This window comes from Penicillium waksmanii (assembly GCF_028829765.1).
Source record: "Penicillium waksmanii strain IBT 27052 chromosome Unknown utg000005l:1.0-5232799.0:1.0-5237142.0, whole genome shotgun sequence".
NCBI lineage: Eukaryota > Fungi > Ascomycota > Eurotiomycetes > Eurotiales > Aspergillaceae > Penicillium > Penicillium waksmanii.
Window position 1 is genome coordinate 778,779 of NW_026643252.1, and position 20,484 is coordinate 799,262.

Genomic DNA, 20,484 nt, shown 5'->3' on the forward strand with positions numbered 1-20,484 from the left:
TTAAACTGTACTGAGGCCGATTGGCCTCAGGTCCAGTGGCATGGCCAGCTAACACTTCATGCATGCAGGACTAGGGTATAACCCTGCCCGCATTGCATAGTTTCCGAGTCATTGCTTGCATTGCTTTCATCATGACCTTTTGTCGTTTGGACGCCGTTTACACGGCGTTGTCATTCCATTGCGAGATCTACTAGATATTGCGTGAGGTTATTCCCACTTCCTAGTCTAATTTCATCTCATCTTTCGTTCAGTTCCCATCTCGCTCTTATTTCCATTTAGACCTTATGGGCCCCCGTAACTAAACTTGATTGCGATACCACTGGTTATTCAAGTTAAAAACTAGCATTGACACACCAACATGCTGCAGTGAAGAATTGTAGGCCTGAAATCTAGGCGGCCCCTTAATCTGATATAGAGATTGCCCTAGGTAGAGTGGAAAGACGAACATGTAGTTTCCAAAGATTCATATACTGCATGGAAATTTCCTAAGGTATTACTAGTAAACAAAGAAGGTCCAACGATCAAGAATCTCAACTTCTTATATGATCGACCTAGAGTTCATCAAACGACGTATTCCCAGTGGCGGTAGTAGATTGCTCTTGATTGTTCCTATCCTTTGCCTCGGCCTTAGCGATTTCCGCTCCTGCTTGGCTCTTGATTCACGTTGCGTTCTTGGAGTACTCGCCGATGACAATTCCTCTCTGCTGAATGGGATCCTCAAGGACTTGGGTGGCCTCCAGCGCCTTGTCTGCGCGGACCCGCAGCCCTTGCAGGATCTCCTTTTGTTTCTAATCCACCATCTGAGCGACCTTCTTGTAGCTGTTATCTATGTATGTCTGGAGCTCTGCCTAAAGTCAGCCATGTTCTCATTTCCAGTCGCGCCCTTGGACAGACGGCTGCACAGATTCACATCGTAGGCGATGTACTCGCGGTCCACGACTCAAATTTCAAGGGGTTGACGAGTAGTTCTACTGACATTTGCCTGGGCGCAATACCTCCTTCTCCTGTTAGCTAACCCTCTCAACAATCATAGGTATATCCCTTGGAATTTGTCACAAAATGGGCTTTGAAAGCCAACAAGATCAATTTGCACCTCATGAATTTCACGGGCGCACCGTAATTTTTAACTTGTGTCAATGGCGGCTCTGCCTTTAACCTGTATGCTGAGAAGTCATATCTCCCACCCTTTCGCCTACCAATAGAGTCAGCTCTAACGAAGACTTCCTTACAACCAAAACAGGAGGCGGATCTGATGTTAACAAGGTCAATGGCTGGGGCTTGAACAGGTTCAGTCTTCAATAATGGACTCTTGAAAAGGTGAGTCCAGGCCGGTCTCCATGGACGTTGCGAAATGTGGCAGGCGGCAGTAGGCCTCAACCCTGTCCGTGGAAGATGCATTTTGATCTGGGGGCCTTGATTGTTCGCCTCAACTAAACTTTCCATAATCCGTAGGCTATTCGGATATCGCAGGTTGTAGTCCTGGTAATTGCACTCCGCTCCAAGGGTGGAACGCTGGTGGTCAGGCCAAGATCTCCCAGTGGTATTTGATAACGCAAGATGTGAACACTAGGGGATGGTATATGTAAATTTCGCTTCTTGTGGTGGTGTGTCTTACACTTGTTCCTGTCAGCTGATGTATGCCCCAGGTTACAAATTGCAGGAACATTCACTTACATGGACCTGGATGGCGGGAACACCAACGATGGGTTAGTTTATCATTGAAGTCCTCGGGGGCATGCATTCTAATCAGGGTACAGCACGAGAGTTCAAGGATATCAAAGAAACCCTGGTTTGAATTCTAATCGGATGTGGAACTTCCACTTTGTCTGAGTCGGGGTTGAGGGGGGATAGCCAGATGTTCCGTTCTCAATTGCCTCTTTTAATTGAAATGATACTCAGCTGATCGGTAGCTACAAGACTGTCATGTCCTAGGTCACTCATCGCCTAATATAATCACATGCCGCCCGAATTTAAGGTTTCCTTCGACGAGTGTTGAATCGTTGAATCTTCCCCTAGATACCTACTTCTACAGGAACATCAAGTGTAAAGAGCGCAAGGCAAATTGTTTCATTCTCGGGCGATATAACCCCGGCGCAATGCAATTGTCTATTGAACTCGACCTGTCTCATTCATGCAAACCCAGAAATCGTAAATGGGCCCATTCCAGCTCCAATTCCAAAGCTATTCCTGAAGCCCGAATTAAATACTCCACACACACAAAAGAAGTCACATCAAGGAATCGCTTCCATGCAGATCCATATATGCATCAGGTGCAGGTGAATCACTTTTTGTCTCCGTTGGGGGTATTCTCATCTTCCAGGTCCACCATTTCCCGCAATATATCTTTTAATCCTCGGACACCTTCGTCAACAACTGTATCCGGGATGCGCACGTCCACATCTTCAATATATTTTATCGGGTCGTAGGGTTGACTTTCTGCGTCTTTATTGCTACCCTTTTTGGTCCCATTGGCTTTCCCTTCTTTCGTTCCGTTTGGAGTCGCAGTCCCATTATGATCTGATGTGTGTTTGGATCCCAATGCCGGATGCGATCTGCCCTCCGCGGAGGCGACCACCGCGTCCATCACGTCGTCGAATGTCTCGCAGCGGCCGGCGCGAAGGAGCTCGGTAGCAAGACTAGTAACCCGCTCAGTCCAGCCGGCACGGTGTAGCGAGCCCAGCAAAGTTTCCTGCAAATCTTCTAGTGCTGATGTCGCTGAGAGCTTTGTGAGGAGGTCTGATTCGAGGGCATCGGGGGTGGCGGAGGTGCCGGCGGGCGTTGAGGATGGCATGGTGTCAGGTATTGGCGGGGGTTCGCAGTAGCGAATCCTTGAAAGGGAGCAGATTCGAATTGGTATATAAGCTGCAAGTCCCCCTTTCCGTGCAGCTTGGGGTGACAATCGGCGTCGGGCTGTCCGTCGCAGCGATCTCGGAGTCAAAAATTGGGGCGAGGGTCATGCGCCGGCGGCTGTTGTGCGCGGGGTTTGCGGCGGGAATGGACAGGAGGAGGGGAACCTGCCCCTAGGGAAAGCGCGATTCAGTCGAAGAGATAATTATTAGGATTAAAGAGAGGTGGAAGAGGGGTCGAGGCCAGCGCGCGCGAGAAAAAAAGTGGATATGGAGGATGACGATGGTTCCGCGGTCCGGCCTGTCAATGCGGCAACCGGATTAGCGCTGTAGATGATAGGTCCAAGCGAGGGGGGGCTAAATATGTTGGAGATGCAGTTTCAAGCCTTGCTGGTAAGGAACACCGACCTGGTACGTTCAAATGGGCTGCGACAAGGTGTGGTTGCGCAAACGGGGCCCGGATTGCGGAGGTGCGGCCGAGTGGAGGAGGCTCCTCGGGATTGGATCGAATCGGATTGGGTTGTATTTGACTGGGGGCTAGGAGAGGGGAGGCCCGGCCAGCAGAAGGGTCACCGAGAGAAACCAAAAAGATTAGGGGTTAGGGTATCAATGGACCCATTGCACACAAAAGAAAAGAAAGGACCACGGATTGAGAGCAGGCCAATTGACGAGGATGTGAGAGAAAGAGAACGTCAACCGGTCCTGAGCGTGGATAGCCTCAAGCCGCGGGCGGTGAGCTGTCAAAGCGTGGCACCAGCTCCCCAAAATGTAGCATTCATGGATTACATGGTGTTTGGAGGCATTTAAGAATTGAATTCAAAAATCAAATTAATTCTGGAATTGAGGTATGTCAGCTAATCTGATCACTCTGGCACGCCGCATCACGATCTAATAGGACTCCCCTGGTGCTACTATATAACTAGTACCTTAAGCGTACTACTTACGACCATAGTATGTGGGCTAGATCCATCCATGGATTGATACTACTAAAAATGCGCAGAGCGTATGCCACTAATCTGGCCCCGGGAGCTACTAGTTCTCTTACTGCTTAAGGTTTAAGTTGTAATCTTTAACGTTGCGTAGGAGGGGAATACCCCCTAGTAATGCCTGGTTGTAGTACTAGTATATGCTTTAGCACTACTACTACTAGCATTGGCCACGAGGCAATTATTTCCAAGGTTATATTCCCACACGTTTACTAGTACCTACTAGTACTATTTAAAATAAGGTGCCCAGGTCACTCTTTGTCCAGCGAGGCAATCCACAGCAACCATTGAGGTACAGATCGCAGATGCTCAGGATACTAGTACTATTCTTCCAACCGTAGATTTACTCCGATCCGTCTCACAAGAACAGTCTATCTGTCAATTTTTCAATATTTTGGCCTACGTCAGTGTGGGATATGTACTTGGATCATATTCCCCTTGAAACACAAACTTAGAATGGGGCCCAAGCCCTGCAATCTCCTGGACCCATCGGATCTTTCTGGAGCCGTCGATCGAGATTCTAGAAGCTCGGGCAAATGAGATCCCTGATTTTGAAACCACTAGTAGGTACTAGATTCATTTTTGATCATCCTCTCGAGGTCTTTTAGGGCACTGGGAATCGTTGTGCCATATAGTGCGATATAATAATCTCTGTGATTGATGTCTCTAGGTGTTTCTGACCTGGAAGGGTATCAGATCTTACTGCCTATGAATTCCACCTTATTGGGTAAATGAGAAAATAGTCCCCCTCGACAAGAATCTAAGGACATTTTTAGGATCCTCTACTTTAATAAGGTCCTGGTTAGTTCCGGGTGAGATCTAAGACATACACTGGGTCCTGAGGTCCCAGTGCGGGCCAAGTACCGAAGGATGCAGAGGCCGTCTGCAGGTCCCCTCATGGTCCTTCTGCCGAGTGTATCATCAAAGGCAGCCTCTATCCAATGGGGCTTGCTGGATGATCCGAGATGAAAGAGAGAGAGAGAGAGAAAAGTGATCTCCGGGGTATGGCCGAGTCCAGACCCCCCCCCAGATCACGTGTGTCACTCCTCGGCCGCGTTACTGGCAGGTTTGCCCTCCACCTCCACCTCCACCTTCACCTGGCCTTCTTCCATTTGCGCCTTTCAGCTGTCGTCGCTCATTCCAACCCGATTTGCAAGATTCTCTTGCTCAGATCCTTCTACGCATATTCCCATCCCAACGTCAATACACTTGGAACTTGTTCATCCCCCGAAGCTTCCCCGCTTTATCTCCGGCGCCTCCCATCGGGCCAACATCCCGGTCTTTCGCCCAATATCATCACAGGGGCCAAACTACGGATCCAGCTTGATACCGCGGCGTCGCAGTACCTTCGACGCGGCCGTCTCCCGCCATCGAAACTGAATCCATCGAAAATACCGCTTTGTCAGTTGATGTCTGCCCGACGCGCTCGAATTTAGCCGCGCCGCTCTCCAGCCGCCCGCCTAAGAACTTGAACCTGAGCCTGTCTACCCATCGAGCGCCTGGATCCCACACTTTCTTTGTCCAAAGCGATTTCCTTCAACTCGCCCGCTCTGGCGGTGCTATCGGTACACATTCACCTCATCTCATCCCATCGCATATCTCCCCCTAAAAATCACCCCCGCCGCCATGTCCCTCCACACCTCATACCATGCCGATTCCGATGCGGATGACGAGTATGAGCGGAGTGTAATCACTTCGCCGCATTTACAAACAGATTCGGAGGCTTCTCCCATCGATTCCGATATTCCTTCATCCGAACACACTCCTACCAAGTTTGGTTATTCCAGCGAGGGGCCGCGTACCCCACGGTCAATCATCTCGGACTGGACAGCTGACGAATGTGTGGAATTCCTGACCTCTCTCGGTCTACTGCAATACTGTGGATCCTTTCGAGGTGAGAACGTCTAATTTGCAACCGCTAGAGCTTGTACTGACGCGAGTTGCCTACAGAGAATGGCATTGTGGGCGAGGCCCTTATTGCGTTAAAGCACGATGAGCTGAAGGAAATGGGTATCAACAGTGTCGGCCACCGTCTGACAATCTTGAAGAGTGTCTATGAAATCAAAACCAGGCAACAAGTCCCCTTAGACGTAGATCACTACATCCCACTGTGTATGGACCCCTCCATTGTTGATCTCCCAAAACTGGCTAACCTAGTGACACAGCGGCGGACCAGAGCATGAGTGAAAATGCATCGCAGGAGGATATAGCCGCGCTCATAATGTCGATTCAACGCCGAGATGAAAAGCTTATGACTGTCGAGGCGGAGATGCGCCGACTCGCGGAGGATTATAGACGGCTCCGGGAGGAGATCTTACCTGTCATTAAAATGGCTAAAGATCGGTCGCAACCACTCCCTCCACCCTCAATGGCTGGGGTACCCGATTCCTGCCGCGACAGTACCACTCTCACATCTCCCTCGCAACTCACTCTCGTCGATAACCCCTCCTCCTCGTCCTCCACTTCGAAGATTGCCCGAGCTTTCTCCAAGCGCACCTACACGGGCGGAAATACTCCCAAGAATAATTCGCCAACCCATATTCCTCCTTCCATTTATGAAACACGCCCCTATGACGGGGGAAATCTGGATCCCTCTGCTGCAGCCATGGCTGCATCCTCGCATTTGACAGCATCGATGAATGGAAGTCAACAACACTCGCCCGGCGTCCCGTCACCAACCTCCCCGAGCCACACCCAGCATCAAACTCTAAATCCACGATCTTATTCTCAGCCTAGCACTTCTCGTGGACACGAGCATCCTGAAGATATACCAAGGGCGTCCTCTCGAGCAGATCGCCTAACCCCCAACCAGCAACCCACTCGTACCGAGACGCCCTCTTCTGCTTCTCGCATGGAGTCAAGAAGTAGCGGGGAACCCAGCAGTGTAGAAATATTCAAATCCTTCCGGGTATCATGGGAAGATCCGTGCTACAAGGTTCTTCCTGCCGCTTTGAAGAAATACAACATCCACTCCGACCCCAAACTCTACGCCCTTTACATTGTCTATGGTGACCAAGAAAGGTGCCTGGCACTGGACGAAAAACCATTGCTTCTTTTCAAACAACTTGAAAAGGAAGGACGAAAACCAATGTTTATGCTCCGCAAAATTCATCCGGACAATCCTTCCTATCCCATCCCTGGCTCGGCTCCCAATAGCGCTGGTTTTGACAGCGGAAGGCCGTCTGGAGTGGGGCAGATAAATTTACCTGGTGGTGTTCTTTGATGTTTCAAGCTCTTTTTGATGCACTTTGTGATGTGGATTGTGATACCCGGCATCTTCTGAAGAGGCCTTGTCTGCATCTTTGATCGCATTTGATTGGATCCACGCAACCTTTTTTTTCCTTGATCGGCGCCCATTGATACTGGCATTTCATCATCACTAGTAGCGTGGATGCATCAGGCGTTTCTTTTCTCTTGGCAGCGATGATATCCTGTCTACATTTCTTTTACCCACATCTTGCATAAGCATTCTTCATTTCTCTTTAGATACTTGTCCCATGGACTCAGTGAATGTCAATAATCGTATCTGACATGCCTTGTCAGTACAAACTCTACTTTTTTATAACTGACTCACGTAAAGCTTTTCGTTTGTATCGGCTAAGGTGAACGTGTAAGCATACTCCGAGCTTCGTCTTCTATGCACATTGATTCACGGCGTTGAAACATCCATTCCTCGCAAAGAGGACATTCATTTAAACTTGGCCTTTGACAATGTCAGCTGCCTTCTCCGCAACGGCATACACTGTTGCTTGAATATTGCCAGTTGGTTCAAGCGGGAAAACACTAGCATCCACCACTCTCAAGTTCTTAGTCCCATAGACCTTGAGTTTAGAATCAACTACTCCGCCCATTTCTTTTCGGCAGCATGGCACAAGATCCAGCTGGGTGGAAACAGGTGTACAGCCGCTCCTTGACTACCTCCTTAGCGTGGTCGAGATCGCTCAAGTCCCTGGTGTTTTCCGGCATACGCTTGCCCGGTTTGAGAAGTGCCGACAATGGCTCTGTCTCCACTATGCGCTCCACGTACTGCATTTGTCTCGCCATAATCTCGATGTCAAGTGGATGCGAGAGAAGGTTAGGGTCATATGCTGGCTTATCTTCGCTACTGTTGGAACGAATGTGAACTGATCCCCGTGAGAATGGATGGTTGTGGAGCATCATGATTGTGATGTAGTTCTCTGATAGGGTTTTGGTCAGGACATCAGTAAGAGTGGTCTTTCCTGGATTCATATGCAGTTGTGCTGGAAGGAACAGGTAGTGGGAGGATCCATTCTCAGTGGAAGAGAGCATCTTGCGAATATGAGAATACTGATCTCTCAGGTTTGCTGAAACTTTTCCATCGTCAAGGTGCTTTGAAAGCAAGAGTTCGATTTCCTTCTGCGGAATACTGCCGTTTCCATCGACAAAGGGAAGATATGCCATGCTGATAGGCATGCCTGCCAAGGGGCCTCCCCGGGTTTCTCCATAAAGCTTAATCAGTGACTGGACGACGTTCGGATCACGTAGAATATCGCCCGAAACCTGGCCATCAGCAATTTCAAAGTTGATGGCGGTGATGGCGTGGTCTTGGAGATTCTCGCCCACAGCCGGGTTGTCGATTACTACTGGGATGTCATGGCTTTTGAGAAGATCTGCGCCACCGATACCCGAGAGCTCGAGCAGTTGAGGTGAGTTCAGACTACCTCCACAGATAATCACTTCCTTCTTTGCCTTTATTTGGTAAGTTTCGTCACCCGTCTTGGCTTGAACCCCAGTTGCGGTGGCTTCTCCATTTTCCTGCGAAAGCAAAATACGCTCAACCATTGTTTCTGTCAACAATCGCAGATTTGGTCGCGCTGCGACCTCGGGAGAGTAGTATGCTGCTGCATACCCCCGAGTCCCCATCTTGGCATCAACACTCAATGGCGAAGCAAAAGCCCCTAGTTTACGGCCCTGGATGGGGTCGGCGTCTGTTTTCCAACCCAGATGCGCGAATGTCTCGTCCCATGCCTTGTTGAAGGGCCCAAAGACATCTGGGAGAGACACAGGCAAAGGCCCGTTGGAGCCTTGATTTTCGACTTTCATGTAGCGGGCTGTGCCAAGAAGCTCTGCCGTGGCCTCGCTAGGCGAGGTGTAGGAGTGGAATTTCTGGAGGTAGGGTTTCATATCCTCCGAGCCCCAACCTCCATTGCCCAATCCCTTCCAAGCCTCGAAGTTTGAGGCATTGGGGTACACGATGCATGAGAAGTTCATAGCGGAGGATCCACCGACGACACGCCCGCGAGGCTGTCCAATTTGTCGATTGTTTGCATTGACCTACACATCTTTCAGCATGGGGGGTGGCAGAAACAGATATGAATAATCATACCTGCGGAACGCTCATATAATCCCAATCGAAATCCGGGTTGCCATACAATGTTCCCAGAAAGCCAGGGGTGTCGATCCGAGGATCTCCCATGCGATTGGCACCAGCTTCGATGAGTAGTACGTTGGCAGAGGCATCCTCGCTCAGTCTGTTCGCGAGAACCAACCCGCCGATGCCTGCCCCGACAATAATATAATCATATTCGTTCTTTTCCATGTTGATTTTTATTTCAGTTCTTCCTGCTTCTTCCCGGTCTCGGATATTATCTGGAGGTCCGGAGGAAGAGGGGGATGAAACAGCTGTAATCATTTCGAAGAGACTACCCTAAGCCAGCTTTGGCAGGAGGGTCTTCTGCAGGATTCGACAAGTAGAAGAGGCTTCCCGGCAGAATGAATGTCTCACTTCGACACTTTCCAATCATTTCCAATTCTTTCAGCCTTCGTGGGTCGACTAAATCCTTCGGGCCGGCCTAACGGGCCGCCAACGGCCCACCACACTGTTGATCAATGGATATTATTTGCCCCTGGAAACTGTCACAGTTTTACAGTCGGTTGACAGCCGGGTTCTATATAAGCTTTTAGCAATCTGAAGAGAATCCTTCTTCTCCTCCACAGCTAGCTTAATTTCCCGACTCGCTAGCCGGGGAGATGGAACTATGCAGCTTTATGGCATCTTCACATACCCCATTGTCCGTGACCAGCTCATCGCTAACACTGTCCTCGTCGTTATCGCCACCCTTCTAGTGATACTCCGATTTATCTCCCGGCGCGTTCGGCAAAGCCAGATATGGTGGGATGATGGATTTTGTGTGGCTGGGATGCTACATACCTACGGCATGCTGGCCATGCAGTTCCATTATGCTCGCGCTGGAATGCGACATCATGTTACCGATCTCCCTCTCGACAATACTGTGACAATTGTGAAGATGCTCATTGTCTACCAAATTGTCTACTACAATGCCATGGTGCTGGCTAAGTTTACCTATCTTTTCTTCTATCTGCGAATCTTCGTCTCGAAGGAGTTTCGGATGCTTACATGGATCTGCATGGGTTGTGCAGCGGCATATTGGAGTGGAAGTATACTCCAGATCTTCTTGATCTGTAGACCCTTTGCCAAAAATTGGAACCCTCTCCTGCCCGGTCATTGTGCAAGTCAGAATGTGGCATTCTCGACAATCGGAGCGTTCAATCTTGTGACCGATATTATGATTATGTTGTTGCCGATTCGTTTCATTTGGAAATTGCAAATGTCCCTTGGGACCAAGATGGCGCTTTACGGAATTTTTGGGCTTGGCATATTGTATGCAGATTCTATCTCTCCGTTATTATTTCTGATATTTGATCTAATTGAACACTAGCATTTCTTCAATAACGATCATCCGCATTCACGTCCTCACAGCCGTCGACTTTCAAGATCTACCTTATTCGATGACTTGGGCTGCTTTCTGGAGCGTGACCGAGCCCGCATTAGCAATCTCAAACTCATGTGCGCCTATGCTCCGACCCATTCTCAAGGTTGTTTTTCCAAACCTGTTTGCCAGCGCTAAAGCGGAATATTCTACCCAACCCATATCTGGGCCTAAGTCAACTAAGAATCGGACGGCCGAGCGAATGGATGAAATGGACAGCGAGTTTCCTCTCACACAGGTCCAAGGGCGACTGGGATCTGGATATGAGGGCTCTTTCAATGATCAATTTCAAGATAGTCGCTCACAAGATAGACCATGTCAGACACCACTGAGTGTTGTGGGGGATCTCAAGGGACATTCACAGCATAGCGCCCTATGAGAATTTAATACAACGAAATTTCTTAATTCTGGACTCAAAGCCCTTCAAGCTTTTTTCTGTTTTTCTCTGAGGCTTCTATCAACTGTATTTTCACCTTTTATAGTATAAAATACGAACCTTCCCGCTTTAAAGCCATGTTATACTTCCAGCCGTCCAATGGGCGGCCGATGCTTATCTACACGTGACAGCGTGTTTTCGGACGCGTCGATAACCACAACCCCATAGGACCGTGGTCGAACTGCCCACCACGACTCCAAGATGAGCTGGGATCGAATCATTCAGGATTCCGATGAGGATGAGCCTTTCGTCGAAGATGAGGTCCCGACTTCAATCGCCCCAATTCAGGGCCAAGAGCCTCTACCACACCATGAGCCCCGCGACCGCCCCGCAGACCAACACACAACAAACCATGTTTCCGAGCAGGTATACGCGCCAGAGCACCAGCTGAGCGTCGATTTCGACCAATTCTTGCAGTCACAAGACATGCCTCATGCATCAATCACTGCTTCTCAGCAGAAACGGGAGGAAATGTGGATTCCTCCTACAGGCGACGGCGGGGAATCAATCGGTACGTTGATGCGCAGCTATGAACCCATAGCGATACGGCCTGAGCCATCTATCTTGGTGATCCAGTGTTTCATACTTACACTCATAGACACAGGGGCAATGATGACGGAAATTGGACTGGCGCAGCAAAGACTATTCGACGATGAAGGTTCCAATACAGGAAATCATCATCACTCCATGTCAACAACCTACCCGAGCGGAATCTCCGAGCCTGGTTCCTTTCCAATGCATTACGACCACCAGGGCCAAAATGGAAACCTCCCACCTACCCGTCCTCCCCCCGATATCCAAAACGAGGCGACACAACTCGTTGCGCCGCATACAACGAATGGCTATCAATACAGCACCCCGGCGGAGTCAGCGCATGTTGACTTACCGATCACAAATGTCGATGGAATGGGTACAACCGATGTCCCAGGACATTTGAACGAGATCAATTTCCACAAACCCGCCCAGCGATCTAAATCCATGCACACAGAGTGGAATTCCCCGCATGACACAGAACCCAACTCGTCCGTTCGTTCGCCGCAATTAAATCGATCAAAAAGTGACCATGGCCAAGCGGCATTGATATCACCAACTTCCCCGGTTAGTACAGTTGATGAGTTGTCTGCGCCGGCATTTGCGGTTCAAATCGCCGGTCCCGATATTGCATCTGCTGTGAAAAGGCGCGGTCGGCCTAAGAAGCAGCCAGTGCCACAATATGATGACGATGATGACGAGCTTGCTATGATCGTGGATTCGGGTTTTTCAAAAGCCAAACCTGAGAAGCGACGACCGGGGCGTTCTTCTAAATCGGAAAAGGCAACTCGACAAGCCGATGGAGCAAGCGCCCAAGAGGCCATAAATGGATCCGAAGCTGCTGAGGTGTCAGAGCAACCCGCGCAGCAAGCAAAGCCAGGGCCAAAGAAGAAGAAAATCAAGAGGAGTAAGACTGCTCCTGAGGCATTGCATAAGGCTGGTAAAGTGGATGATGATGATGTGATATGGGTGGAATCGAAGCCGTTAGAAATGGAAAATGCCAACGCCACGATGAACCATGTCAATGAAAATGCCGACGCATCAAAAGTCTCTGAGCAAATTCAATTTGAAATCCCTGTCGTTTCGAATGAATATGTTGAAGCACCAGCACCAGCGCCTAAGAAGCGCGGGCGCAAGCGGAAGAAGACAGATGAGCAGACAGATGCCCCGGCAGCTTCCAAGGACCCCCAGCTGGAGTCTAAAAACGAAGTTCCCACCCTACCCGAGACCACGGAACAACACGCACCCATCCCAGATCCTCCGAAGGGTGACGAAAAAGAAGACATCACGCTCGGCAAACAATCAGAGTCAGAGTCGACACCTCAGCCAGATAAACTCACCAAGCAGACTGCGGCTGGATCCCTTCCACAAACACCTCAAATTGCAAAGCCACGCAAGGTACATAGCCCGATTTCTTCCACCGGTAAGGTACCCTACCGTATTGGTCTGAGCAAAAGGGCGCGGATTGCCCCGTTGTTGAAGGTTGTTCGGAAATGAATGCGGAATCTCGATTTTTCTTTGTGATGGCGATTTCAAATGCTCTGGCGTGTTTATCATTATACCCCTTCTTCTATCGCGATTTTTTTTTCTTTTCTTCCTCGGGCTGCTATCTTCGAGACTTCTACCCCATGGTTTCTTAATCCTGCTGTATTCATGATAACATGTAGTTCTATGGACATGATGTTTGTCAACATAGTAGCTTATTCATGAGGTTATCTTTCCGCTATTCGCAAGATTCTTGTAGATCGCTGTTTCTCTCGGAGGTTCATATCTTCGACCTTTCTCTCCCTGGTAAAGCCCTTGTTCCCCAGAAATTCGCTCCCCGCGGTACGAAGACGGCGGAAAGGCCAGTGAGTTAAAGCATGCCAATTTTTGAGTACTGAGTTAACTAACATACTAGGGTGAGTCCAGGACTCCACTCATGGAGAGTAAGAGATTGCATAACTGTGAATATTGCGATAATTAATCAAGGATCAATCAAGTCGGACACTAGAGCCATTCTATCCTTGATTTTCCCAGTTCCCAGGTCCTTCAAAACCTTTGGGAAATCAGACAATCTGCCCAGCTCAACTTGCGGTTGTATAACTTTTTGACTGATTAGATCAAGCACCTCCACCAGGTCACGCTGCTGTCCACCATATGTGAAAATAATACTCAACCTTTTCCGGATACCTATTTTCATGTCTATCTCGTTTTTACGATCCAATGTACCCACGCATAAAATCTTGCCTCCGATGCGGACTACACCACCGGGTATATCAGTTAACGATCTATTTGTCGGAAGAGTGTGGTAGTGTATGACATTTCGAACTTACCAATATGCTGGGCGTCTTCAAACGTCTGGTGTTTGCCGACAATATCAAGTACTGTATCAATTTTTCCCTGTAGTCCCTTTTCCTGGACGAAAGATTGGATTGACTTTCCGACCGGCACAATATCGCCTGCTGGAATACCCAGAGATAAAGCCGCGTCTAGCTTTTCTTGACGCACATCCGAAACAATAACACGAGCTCCGATATGTCGTACAATCTGGAGCGCGTTGAAACCAAGACCCCCGAGCCCAAACAAAAATACGGTTTCCTTTTTTTTGACCTCTGCTCGACGTGTGATGCCATGATAAACCGTGGTCACGGCATCTGTGGCAACGGCAGCGACAGCAGGGGGTATACCTATGATAGTTAGAACTCCAACAACTTAACTCATATTTGGTAGTGAAAACATACCTTCAGGAAGTGGGATTGCAGCGCGAGCATTGACTACTGTATATTCTGCGTAGAATCCATCTTGGCCAATGCCGTGGTGCGTTCCTACCGAGCAGAGCTGAGATAAATCACGCGAGCACTCTGTGCAGCTTTCAAGCCCGCACCCAGGAACTGCCAATAGAGCCACCCTATCACCCTAAAAATGACAATATCTCGGTCAAATCGTACAAATTGGCTGAGGGTTACCGAGTTGGTAAATTGGTGGACTAACCAATTTGAAACTAGAATCTTTGACTCCTTCTCCAATCTCGATGATTTCTCCACATCCTTCATGGCCCTGGGTAAAGTGGCGGGTAAGCCTAGTGACGGTAGATCTAACCCGTGAGACCTTACCAAAATATACTTTTCGTTGAAATTTGGCCTATCTTCTATTTCCAGCAAAGGCTGGTCACTATGGCATACTATCAAAAGTTTGTAACTAGGTTAGCAATTGTTTCATTTCATTTCCAGTTTGTTCCAGGGTTCGAACCTCCAGATGCTAGTATTTTGATGAGAAATCCATCCTGTGGAGTAGCTGGGACTGGTAACTCCTCCCAAACCTGACAACTTCGTTAGCAGATTCATCATAGCAAGATTCGCCGATCAAGCCATAAACTTACTGGTTCACTTTTCCCCTTGTGCTTTCTCCAGGCATACATCGTAGAAGGTCGGAAATAGTCACCCATTTTGATGACAGGAATTTAAAAGGCCGTGGAAAATATTTCTCTTCTTTAGCGAAAATTTGATTGAGACTGATTGTTTTCTTTCGATGCGAGTTATAGCCTTTCACCAAGTAATATTTAGGATTACTATAACGAATACAATTGCTTTCAAACTTTTCTAGTTTCCTAGAAAGGAATGCCGATTTCTTCGGCTTCCCCGCACTTATTTCGGCTATACTGTTACACAGCCAAAATCAGGAACCGCGGCATGGACTAACTTGCTTTAGTGCTTTATTTAATTCTCGCAACTACTTCAATTAGTTATTTTTATTCATACTGATGGAAATGATTTCATTGTCAATATCGGGAGAAAGGAATGCTAGGGAAATGAGGCAGCTTTAAAACAATAACATGCATTCAAGATCGTCTATCAACCTAAGACTTCATCTGCAACTTCTACATAGAATGATAGGTCATTCCCCTCCGTCATCTCGTACTCAGTAAACCCGTTCCCCATGAACCTGAAAGGATTGATACTGTTGTACTCAATGTTAAAATCCTCCGGTCGAATATCACTGATCATCTGGTTGAACAAGATGGCACTTCCTCCAAACAAGGCTGTTACCCGGCCATCAACTCGATTGCGTTTGTACCAACTCTTGCAGCCACCTGTCCAGACCAGGGTCTTGTGGATCTCATCGCCGTATTTTCCAAACGCATCTTCAACTGACTTCTTTGGTACCACGTATTTAATGTCTTCGGTTGCAATTTTCTTGATCCACTTGACAAAATAGTCGCCTGTCCAATTGAGCGATTCCACTAGGGAACCATGGCCTCCAAGGCAATTTGGTCCCATCATGATAAAGTAGTTCGGGAAATCCGATGTTGCAACCGATAAATATGATTCTGGCTCATCAGCCCATTTGTCTGCTAAATTGCTTCCATTCTGGCCAACAATTGGATAATGGGGGCGATGAGAGACATCGAAGCCCGTTGCACAGATAACTAAGAGAGTCAGTATTTTTCAGGGTAATAATTGTGAGCATACTACGTACCAACATCGCACTCGAATATCTTTCCATCTGCAGTGTGCACTGCATTCTCCGTGATCTTTGTGATTGTGCTATTGCTCAGGTTGCAGTTTGGCTTTGCGAAAGCTTCCAGATATCCAGGTCCAGGTGTAACACGACGACATCCAACCTCCCATTTAGGGATAAGTTTTTCGCATAAAACAGGATCATGATTGAGCTTTTCTGCCATCTGTTGAGTACCAAACTTGACGGCCGCCTCATTATTCTCGCCCTTGATAAACTATGAATAATCCATGTCAGAAATATGCAATTTATAGTGTTTTCGAGACCAGCATACCAAGCGGAAAGCTTTGTTGGTTCGTGAAATGATGGCCTTCCGATACTGTTTGTGGGATTCTGGATCATTGAACTTCGATATCTCCTCTTCAGAATAAGCTGGGTTGGCGTCTTCGACATCTCTTCCTAAATGCTTTGATGGGGGTACTCGGTAATAGACCCAAGCAGGACTGCGCATGAAATTTACCACTTCAGTTCCTGGTAGTTTGGCCATCTGAGGTGTGATTTGGATACCGGAAGAGCCATTTCCGATAACTGCGATGCGTTTATGGGAATAGTCATAATTATGGTCCCAGTGTGCAGAATGTGTAATGTGACCCTTAAAGTCATGAAGACCTGGGATATCAGGCCATGAATGGTGGCTAATAGATTTGTTAGCATTATAGCTTTCAGATGCATAGATCAATGGGCCAATCAACCTACACAAGAACACCCTGCGCTGATATCAAAACATCACAGTAATCCTCCCGCTGCTCCCCATTATGCTCAACTGTCAAGTTCCATCTTCCAGTGTCTTCATCCCACGTGGCGCTAGTTACTTTCGTATTTAGCTGGATATCACGGTCGAGATTCCACTTTTCCACTGTACTCTTGATGTACTCTTCGATCTCCGCCCCACTGGAATAAAAACGACTCCAGTTAGGATTAGGATCGAATGGAAACGCGTAGATATGTGATGGGACATCACATTGAACACCCGGATAATTGTTAATCAGCCAGGTGCCACCGACATCACTTCGAGCCTCATAGATAGTGTGGTCGACGAATTCATGTAGCTCCGGAAACCGATGCTGAATCTTGTGCGCCATCAACAATCCCGAGAAGCCAGCTCCAATGGTTACTACGCGTAGCTTGCGAGCTTTGTAAGCGTATTCTGTGTTGAGCGGAATTGAAAAACCATTTTGCGAATCCGGGATGCTGTGACCGTTCGTATAGGGACTTGGTTTCTGTGTGCCTTTCACTCCATTCGTTCCGTTGGCTTTCTTCGAGGCTGGTTCACCCGGCACCTCGCCATCTGTTGGTGTGGCAATTGGTGGTGTCATTTTGGTCGAGAGTTTAGAATGAAGGATGTCCTGTCGCGGATTCAAGATGAAAATTCCTTTCTTGTCGTTTAAATTACTAGAATTTATAGATATATTCGGATCACCTTTCGGTAGTACGTTGCAAGCTTGTAGGATGCCAAATTCCCCGGCTTGGATATCCAGCCGTTTATTTCTCTCGGCGAATGAGTCCGAAGGCACATTGTCAACGAAGAATAGCCGAATCATATGATAATTTCAGAGTCCAATCATCTGCTAAACATCGGTAGATACCAGGAGGTGAGGTTCGGTTATAATACCGGCTTCTTACAATCGGTAATATACCAGGCCTGGCAAGGCAATGACGATCGGATATTTTGTCACAAGCTCAATTTCTGCAAAATAGCAATCTCATCATAGCCCTGTAAGGTAGGCAAAAACCTGTTGTCTAGAAAAAATATCAAAATTATTACGGATATTCTCAAATGAATGATTAGTGAACGCCTATCGAGTGAATTTTCTATTTCTATTGACTTCGGTCAGAATGCCGCGTTGGGGCTAACCAAGAACGATTTGGGAGAGTAGAAATTGCGGAGAAACTGGGGTTCCCCGCATCACTAACATCACAACAATTGTCCGTCGTAGCTTCGGCTTTCCTCTGTTTTTGGGGGGGAATTTGGTCTGTAGTCGGCTCACTGTCAAGATTCTGTCTCCTGCATTCTTCCATCCTAGTGTGGAGTTCACCAAGATAATGTCGGCTTCGCTATGGCTGCCATTCACTGGCCAACAGCCGAAGCGAAAACGCGCGGAACTAGCTTGCATTGCGTGCCACAGCAAGAAGGTAGGATTCAAACGGAACTCAAGTGAATATCTGGTGACCCTGGTAGATTCGGTGTGATCTCCAAACACGCGGTGGGCAGGGATATAGTGACTGCAGCAAGTGCGCGGCTACCGGGAAAGACTGCCGGTGAGGGCGTAGCCTCTTGCAGATGATATCTGCGCCATGCTACACTGCTGATGCATTGATTCTAGGACAAGGCCCTCTCGACGAGGTCGACCATCCAGCACCACTATTACGCGGCCTTTGACCCCACCGGATAGCAATGCCAGCGATCGGGTCAGACCTTCTCGTCCAAGGCAAAGCAAAACACCGAATGCAGCAGGGCAAGCCGACTCTGAATGTTTCTCGAATGAATTCGGTCTGCAGCATGGTAGCCCGGATGGGTTTCCTACGCTACATCAACATTCCATATCGAATGCGTTATCCAGGGGTGCTGACTTCGAAAGCTGGTCACCATCTATGAGTTACCTACCTGCCGGTCAACCGGCTCCAAAGGCAACCACCATATCAATCCCAAGTGTGGCCAGTGGTTCACCAGCAACACAACGAACTGAAGACCACTCTGAGCATAATGACAATTACCCAGTCGGGCATGTCTTTCTCCCGGAGCTCCAGATAAATGCACGAGATCAGGAACGGTTGCTCGCTGAGAAACTCCCAGTGGTTCCCAGTCTCCCAGAACCAGATCTGCAGCAAACATTTGCGGAGACCTATTTCGACTACTGCTATACCTGGTGTCCGGTTCTCGATCGAGATACCCTCTCTAATGAACTCGCAATGTCACCCTTGCTTGTAAATTCACTAGCCGTGGTCGGTAGCCACATCAAACCTCCTATGATCCCTCATGATGGGCCAGCCACTTACTATGATCGAGCTCGTAGTCGATTTTACGATGATGAAGAGCCGGATGTGATGACCTCGCTCAAAGCAATCTCTCTTTTCTACTGGTGGAGTCCCCGTCCGCCTACGATTCTCCACCGGCATTCTTCATGGTGGTGGACCTCTGTGGTTATCCGGCACTGTCAACAGCTTGGTGTGCACCGTGAACCCAAACCTGATCATCCGCTCCGACAGCAAATTGATTTAAGTCTTCGGCGACGGATATGGTGGACCGCATTTGCACGCGAACGTCTTACTGCTCTCTGTCAGAATAAGCCATGCGTTATCGATCCAGAAGACTGCACCCTCACAGAACCTACCTTGGGCGACTTCTCAAGTACGATGGACCACCCAAAGGCAGAAGTATTCATACATTGGGTGCGACTATGTGCTATAATAGGAAAGGTTGCGAAATATCAATCCAGAAGTTGTAATTCGGAATCTTTCGCATTCCCTACACATCTAGCCCGTGAACTTATTAGCTGGGTACAGTCCTTGCCACCACACATGCAACTTCCTATCGGTTCGGACCGTACTTCCACCTTCAACCGAGATGTTCATCAACTTCATCTTCCGTACCTTGCCGTGATAATCATCATCCACCTCAAGCGCTCGTCTTCCTCCCAGCCTCTTCCACAGGCATACCCACCTGCTATATTAGCAGCAACATGCATGGCTCGCATCATGCGAGACATTCTCTCCCGAGGTGGTACGAGATTTCTCATGGCTATCACAGGATGGTACTGCGGTACGGCTTTCATCGCCTTGCTCCAAGCTCTGCGTATTGATGGTCTGGCGAAAAGTGCAAACGAGGACCTAGACATCTTAACGCTGGCAGTAGATCAGCTAGGAGTGATGTGGCCCACGGCTGCTGTCTTTCATTCGGGGTTTGGTCGTCTACGACCGAGTGCACCAGCAACAGATTCGGATTCACAACGGGTACCTGGCCCAGAGCTCGGTATGGGTGACGGGACTGCATACATGGAAATTACAGGCGGCATTGACTGGACGACATATTTCCCATTCGCCACGCCTCATACCAGCGGAGTCGCTAGCAGGCTTTTGGTTCCACATACGGAGGAGTTATTCTTTGATGATGATATTTTTGCGGACGCAATGCTTCAATTTCAAGATCTATTCGAGCCTTGCGACACTCTCTCTGCAACGAACTTATTTATGTGAACAACGACTTATTGTTATGATATACGGTGCAGGATGCTTCATTGGTTCTGTTAGAGCACTGTTAACGGCCAGGTAATGTGCTTGAACACTGGTATCTGGGTTCGATAAATGCCATTAATTAGACTCCTTCACTCATACATACATTCAAGTTTAGATCTAACAGTACTAGTATTACGAGAGATGAAATGTGCCAATAGAGTTATTTTCAATGTTCACATTCAAACTAGATAATAAGACTAATC

General features: G+C 48.2%; 8 protein-coding genes across 8 annotated transcripts; 4 read left to right on the top strand and 4 right to left on the bottom strand.

Moving 5' to 3' along the window:
• Positions 1–2,281: 2,281 nt before the first annotated feature.
• N7481_005195 (uncharacterized protein) lies at positions 2,282–2,791 on the bottom strand (the record flags this gene model as incomplete). Its single annotated transcript, XM_057264414.1, has 1 exon — positions 2,282–2,791. One exon carries the CDS (start codon positions 2,789–2,791, stop codon positions 2,282–2,284), a length of 510 nt encoding a protein of 169 aa, XP_057122134.1.
• Positions 2,792–5,458: 2,667 nt separating this feature from the next.
• N7481_005196 (adaptor protein STE50) lies at positions 5,459–7,055 on the top strand (the record flags this gene model as incomplete). Its single annotated transcript, XM_057264415.1, has 3 exons — positions 5,459–5,726; positions 5,783–5,944; positions 5,998–7,055. The coding sequence occupies 3 exons, from the start codon at positions 5,459–5,461 to the stop codon at positions 7,053–7,055; spliced, it is 1,488 nt and encodes a 495-aa protein (XP_057122135.1).
• A 611-nt stretch (positions 7,056–7,666) lies between these two features.
• On the bottom strand, positions 7,667–9,392 carry N7481_005197 (GMC family oxidoreductase; the record flags this gene model as incomplete). The annotated part of the gene is made up of 2 exons (XM_057264416.1): positions 7,667–9,127; positions 9,180–9,392. The coding sequence occupies 2 exons, from the start codon at positions 9,390–9,392 to the stop codon at positions 7,667–7,669; spliced, it is 1,674 nt and encodes a 557-aa protein (XP_057122136.1).
• Positions 9,393–9,831: 439 nt separating this feature from the next.
• Positions 9,832–10,963, top strand: N7481_005198 (uncharacterized protein; the record flags this gene model as incomplete). Its single annotated transcript, XM_057264417.1, has 2 exons — positions 9,832–10,475; positions 10,534–10,963. 2 exons carry the CDS (start codon positions 9,832–9,834, stop codon positions 10,961–10,963), a joined length of 1,074 nt encoding a protein of 357 aa, XP_057122137.1.
• Positions 10,964–11,221: 258 nt separating this feature from the next.
• Positions 11,222–13,048, top strand: N7481_005199 (uncharacterized protein; the record flags this gene model as incomplete). Its single annotated transcript, XM_057264418.1, has 2 exons — positions 11,222–11,531; positions 11,625–13,048. The coding sequence occupies 2 exons, from the start codon at positions 11,222–11,224 to the stop codon at positions 13,046–13,048; spliced, it is 1,734 nt and encodes a 577-aa protein (XP_057122138.1).
• Positions 13,049–13,517: 469 nt separating this feature from the next.
• On the bottom strand, positions 13,518–14,978 carry N7481_005200 (zinc-binding dehydrogenase; the record flags this gene model as incomplete). Its single annotated transcript, XM_057264419.1, has 6 exons — positions 13,518–13,792; positions 13,867–14,220; positions 14,275–14,449; positions 14,500–14,714; positions 14,783–14,852; positions 14,913–14,978. 6 exons carry the CDS (start codon positions 14,976–14,978, stop codon positions 13,518–13,520), a joined length of 1,155 nt encoding a protein of 384 aa, XP_057122139.1.
• Positions 14,979–15,384: 406 nt separating this feature from the next.
• N7481_005201 (flavin-containing monooxygenase) lies at positions 15,385–17,364 on the bottom strand (the record flags this gene model as incomplete). The annotated part of the gene is made up of 4 exons (XM_057264420.1): positions 15,385–15,959; positions 16,010–16,265; positions 16,323–16,683; positions 16,745–17,364. The coding sequence occupies 4 exons, from the start codon at positions 17,362–17,364 to the stop codon at positions 15,385–15,387; spliced, it is 1,812 nt and encodes a 603-aa protein (XP_057122140.1).
• Positions 17,365–18,091: 727 nt separating this feature from the next.
• On the top strand, positions 18,092–20,242 carry N7481_005202 (uncharacterized protein; the record flags this gene model as incomplete). Its single annotated transcript, XM_057264421.1, has 3 exons — positions 18,092–18,181; positions 18,228–18,307; positions 18,373–20,242. The coding sequence occupies 3 exons, from the start codon at positions 18,092–18,094 to the stop codon at positions 20,240–20,242; spliced, it is 2,040 nt and encodes a 679-aa protein (XP_057122141.1).
• Positions 20,243–20,484: the final 242 nt, after the last annotated feature.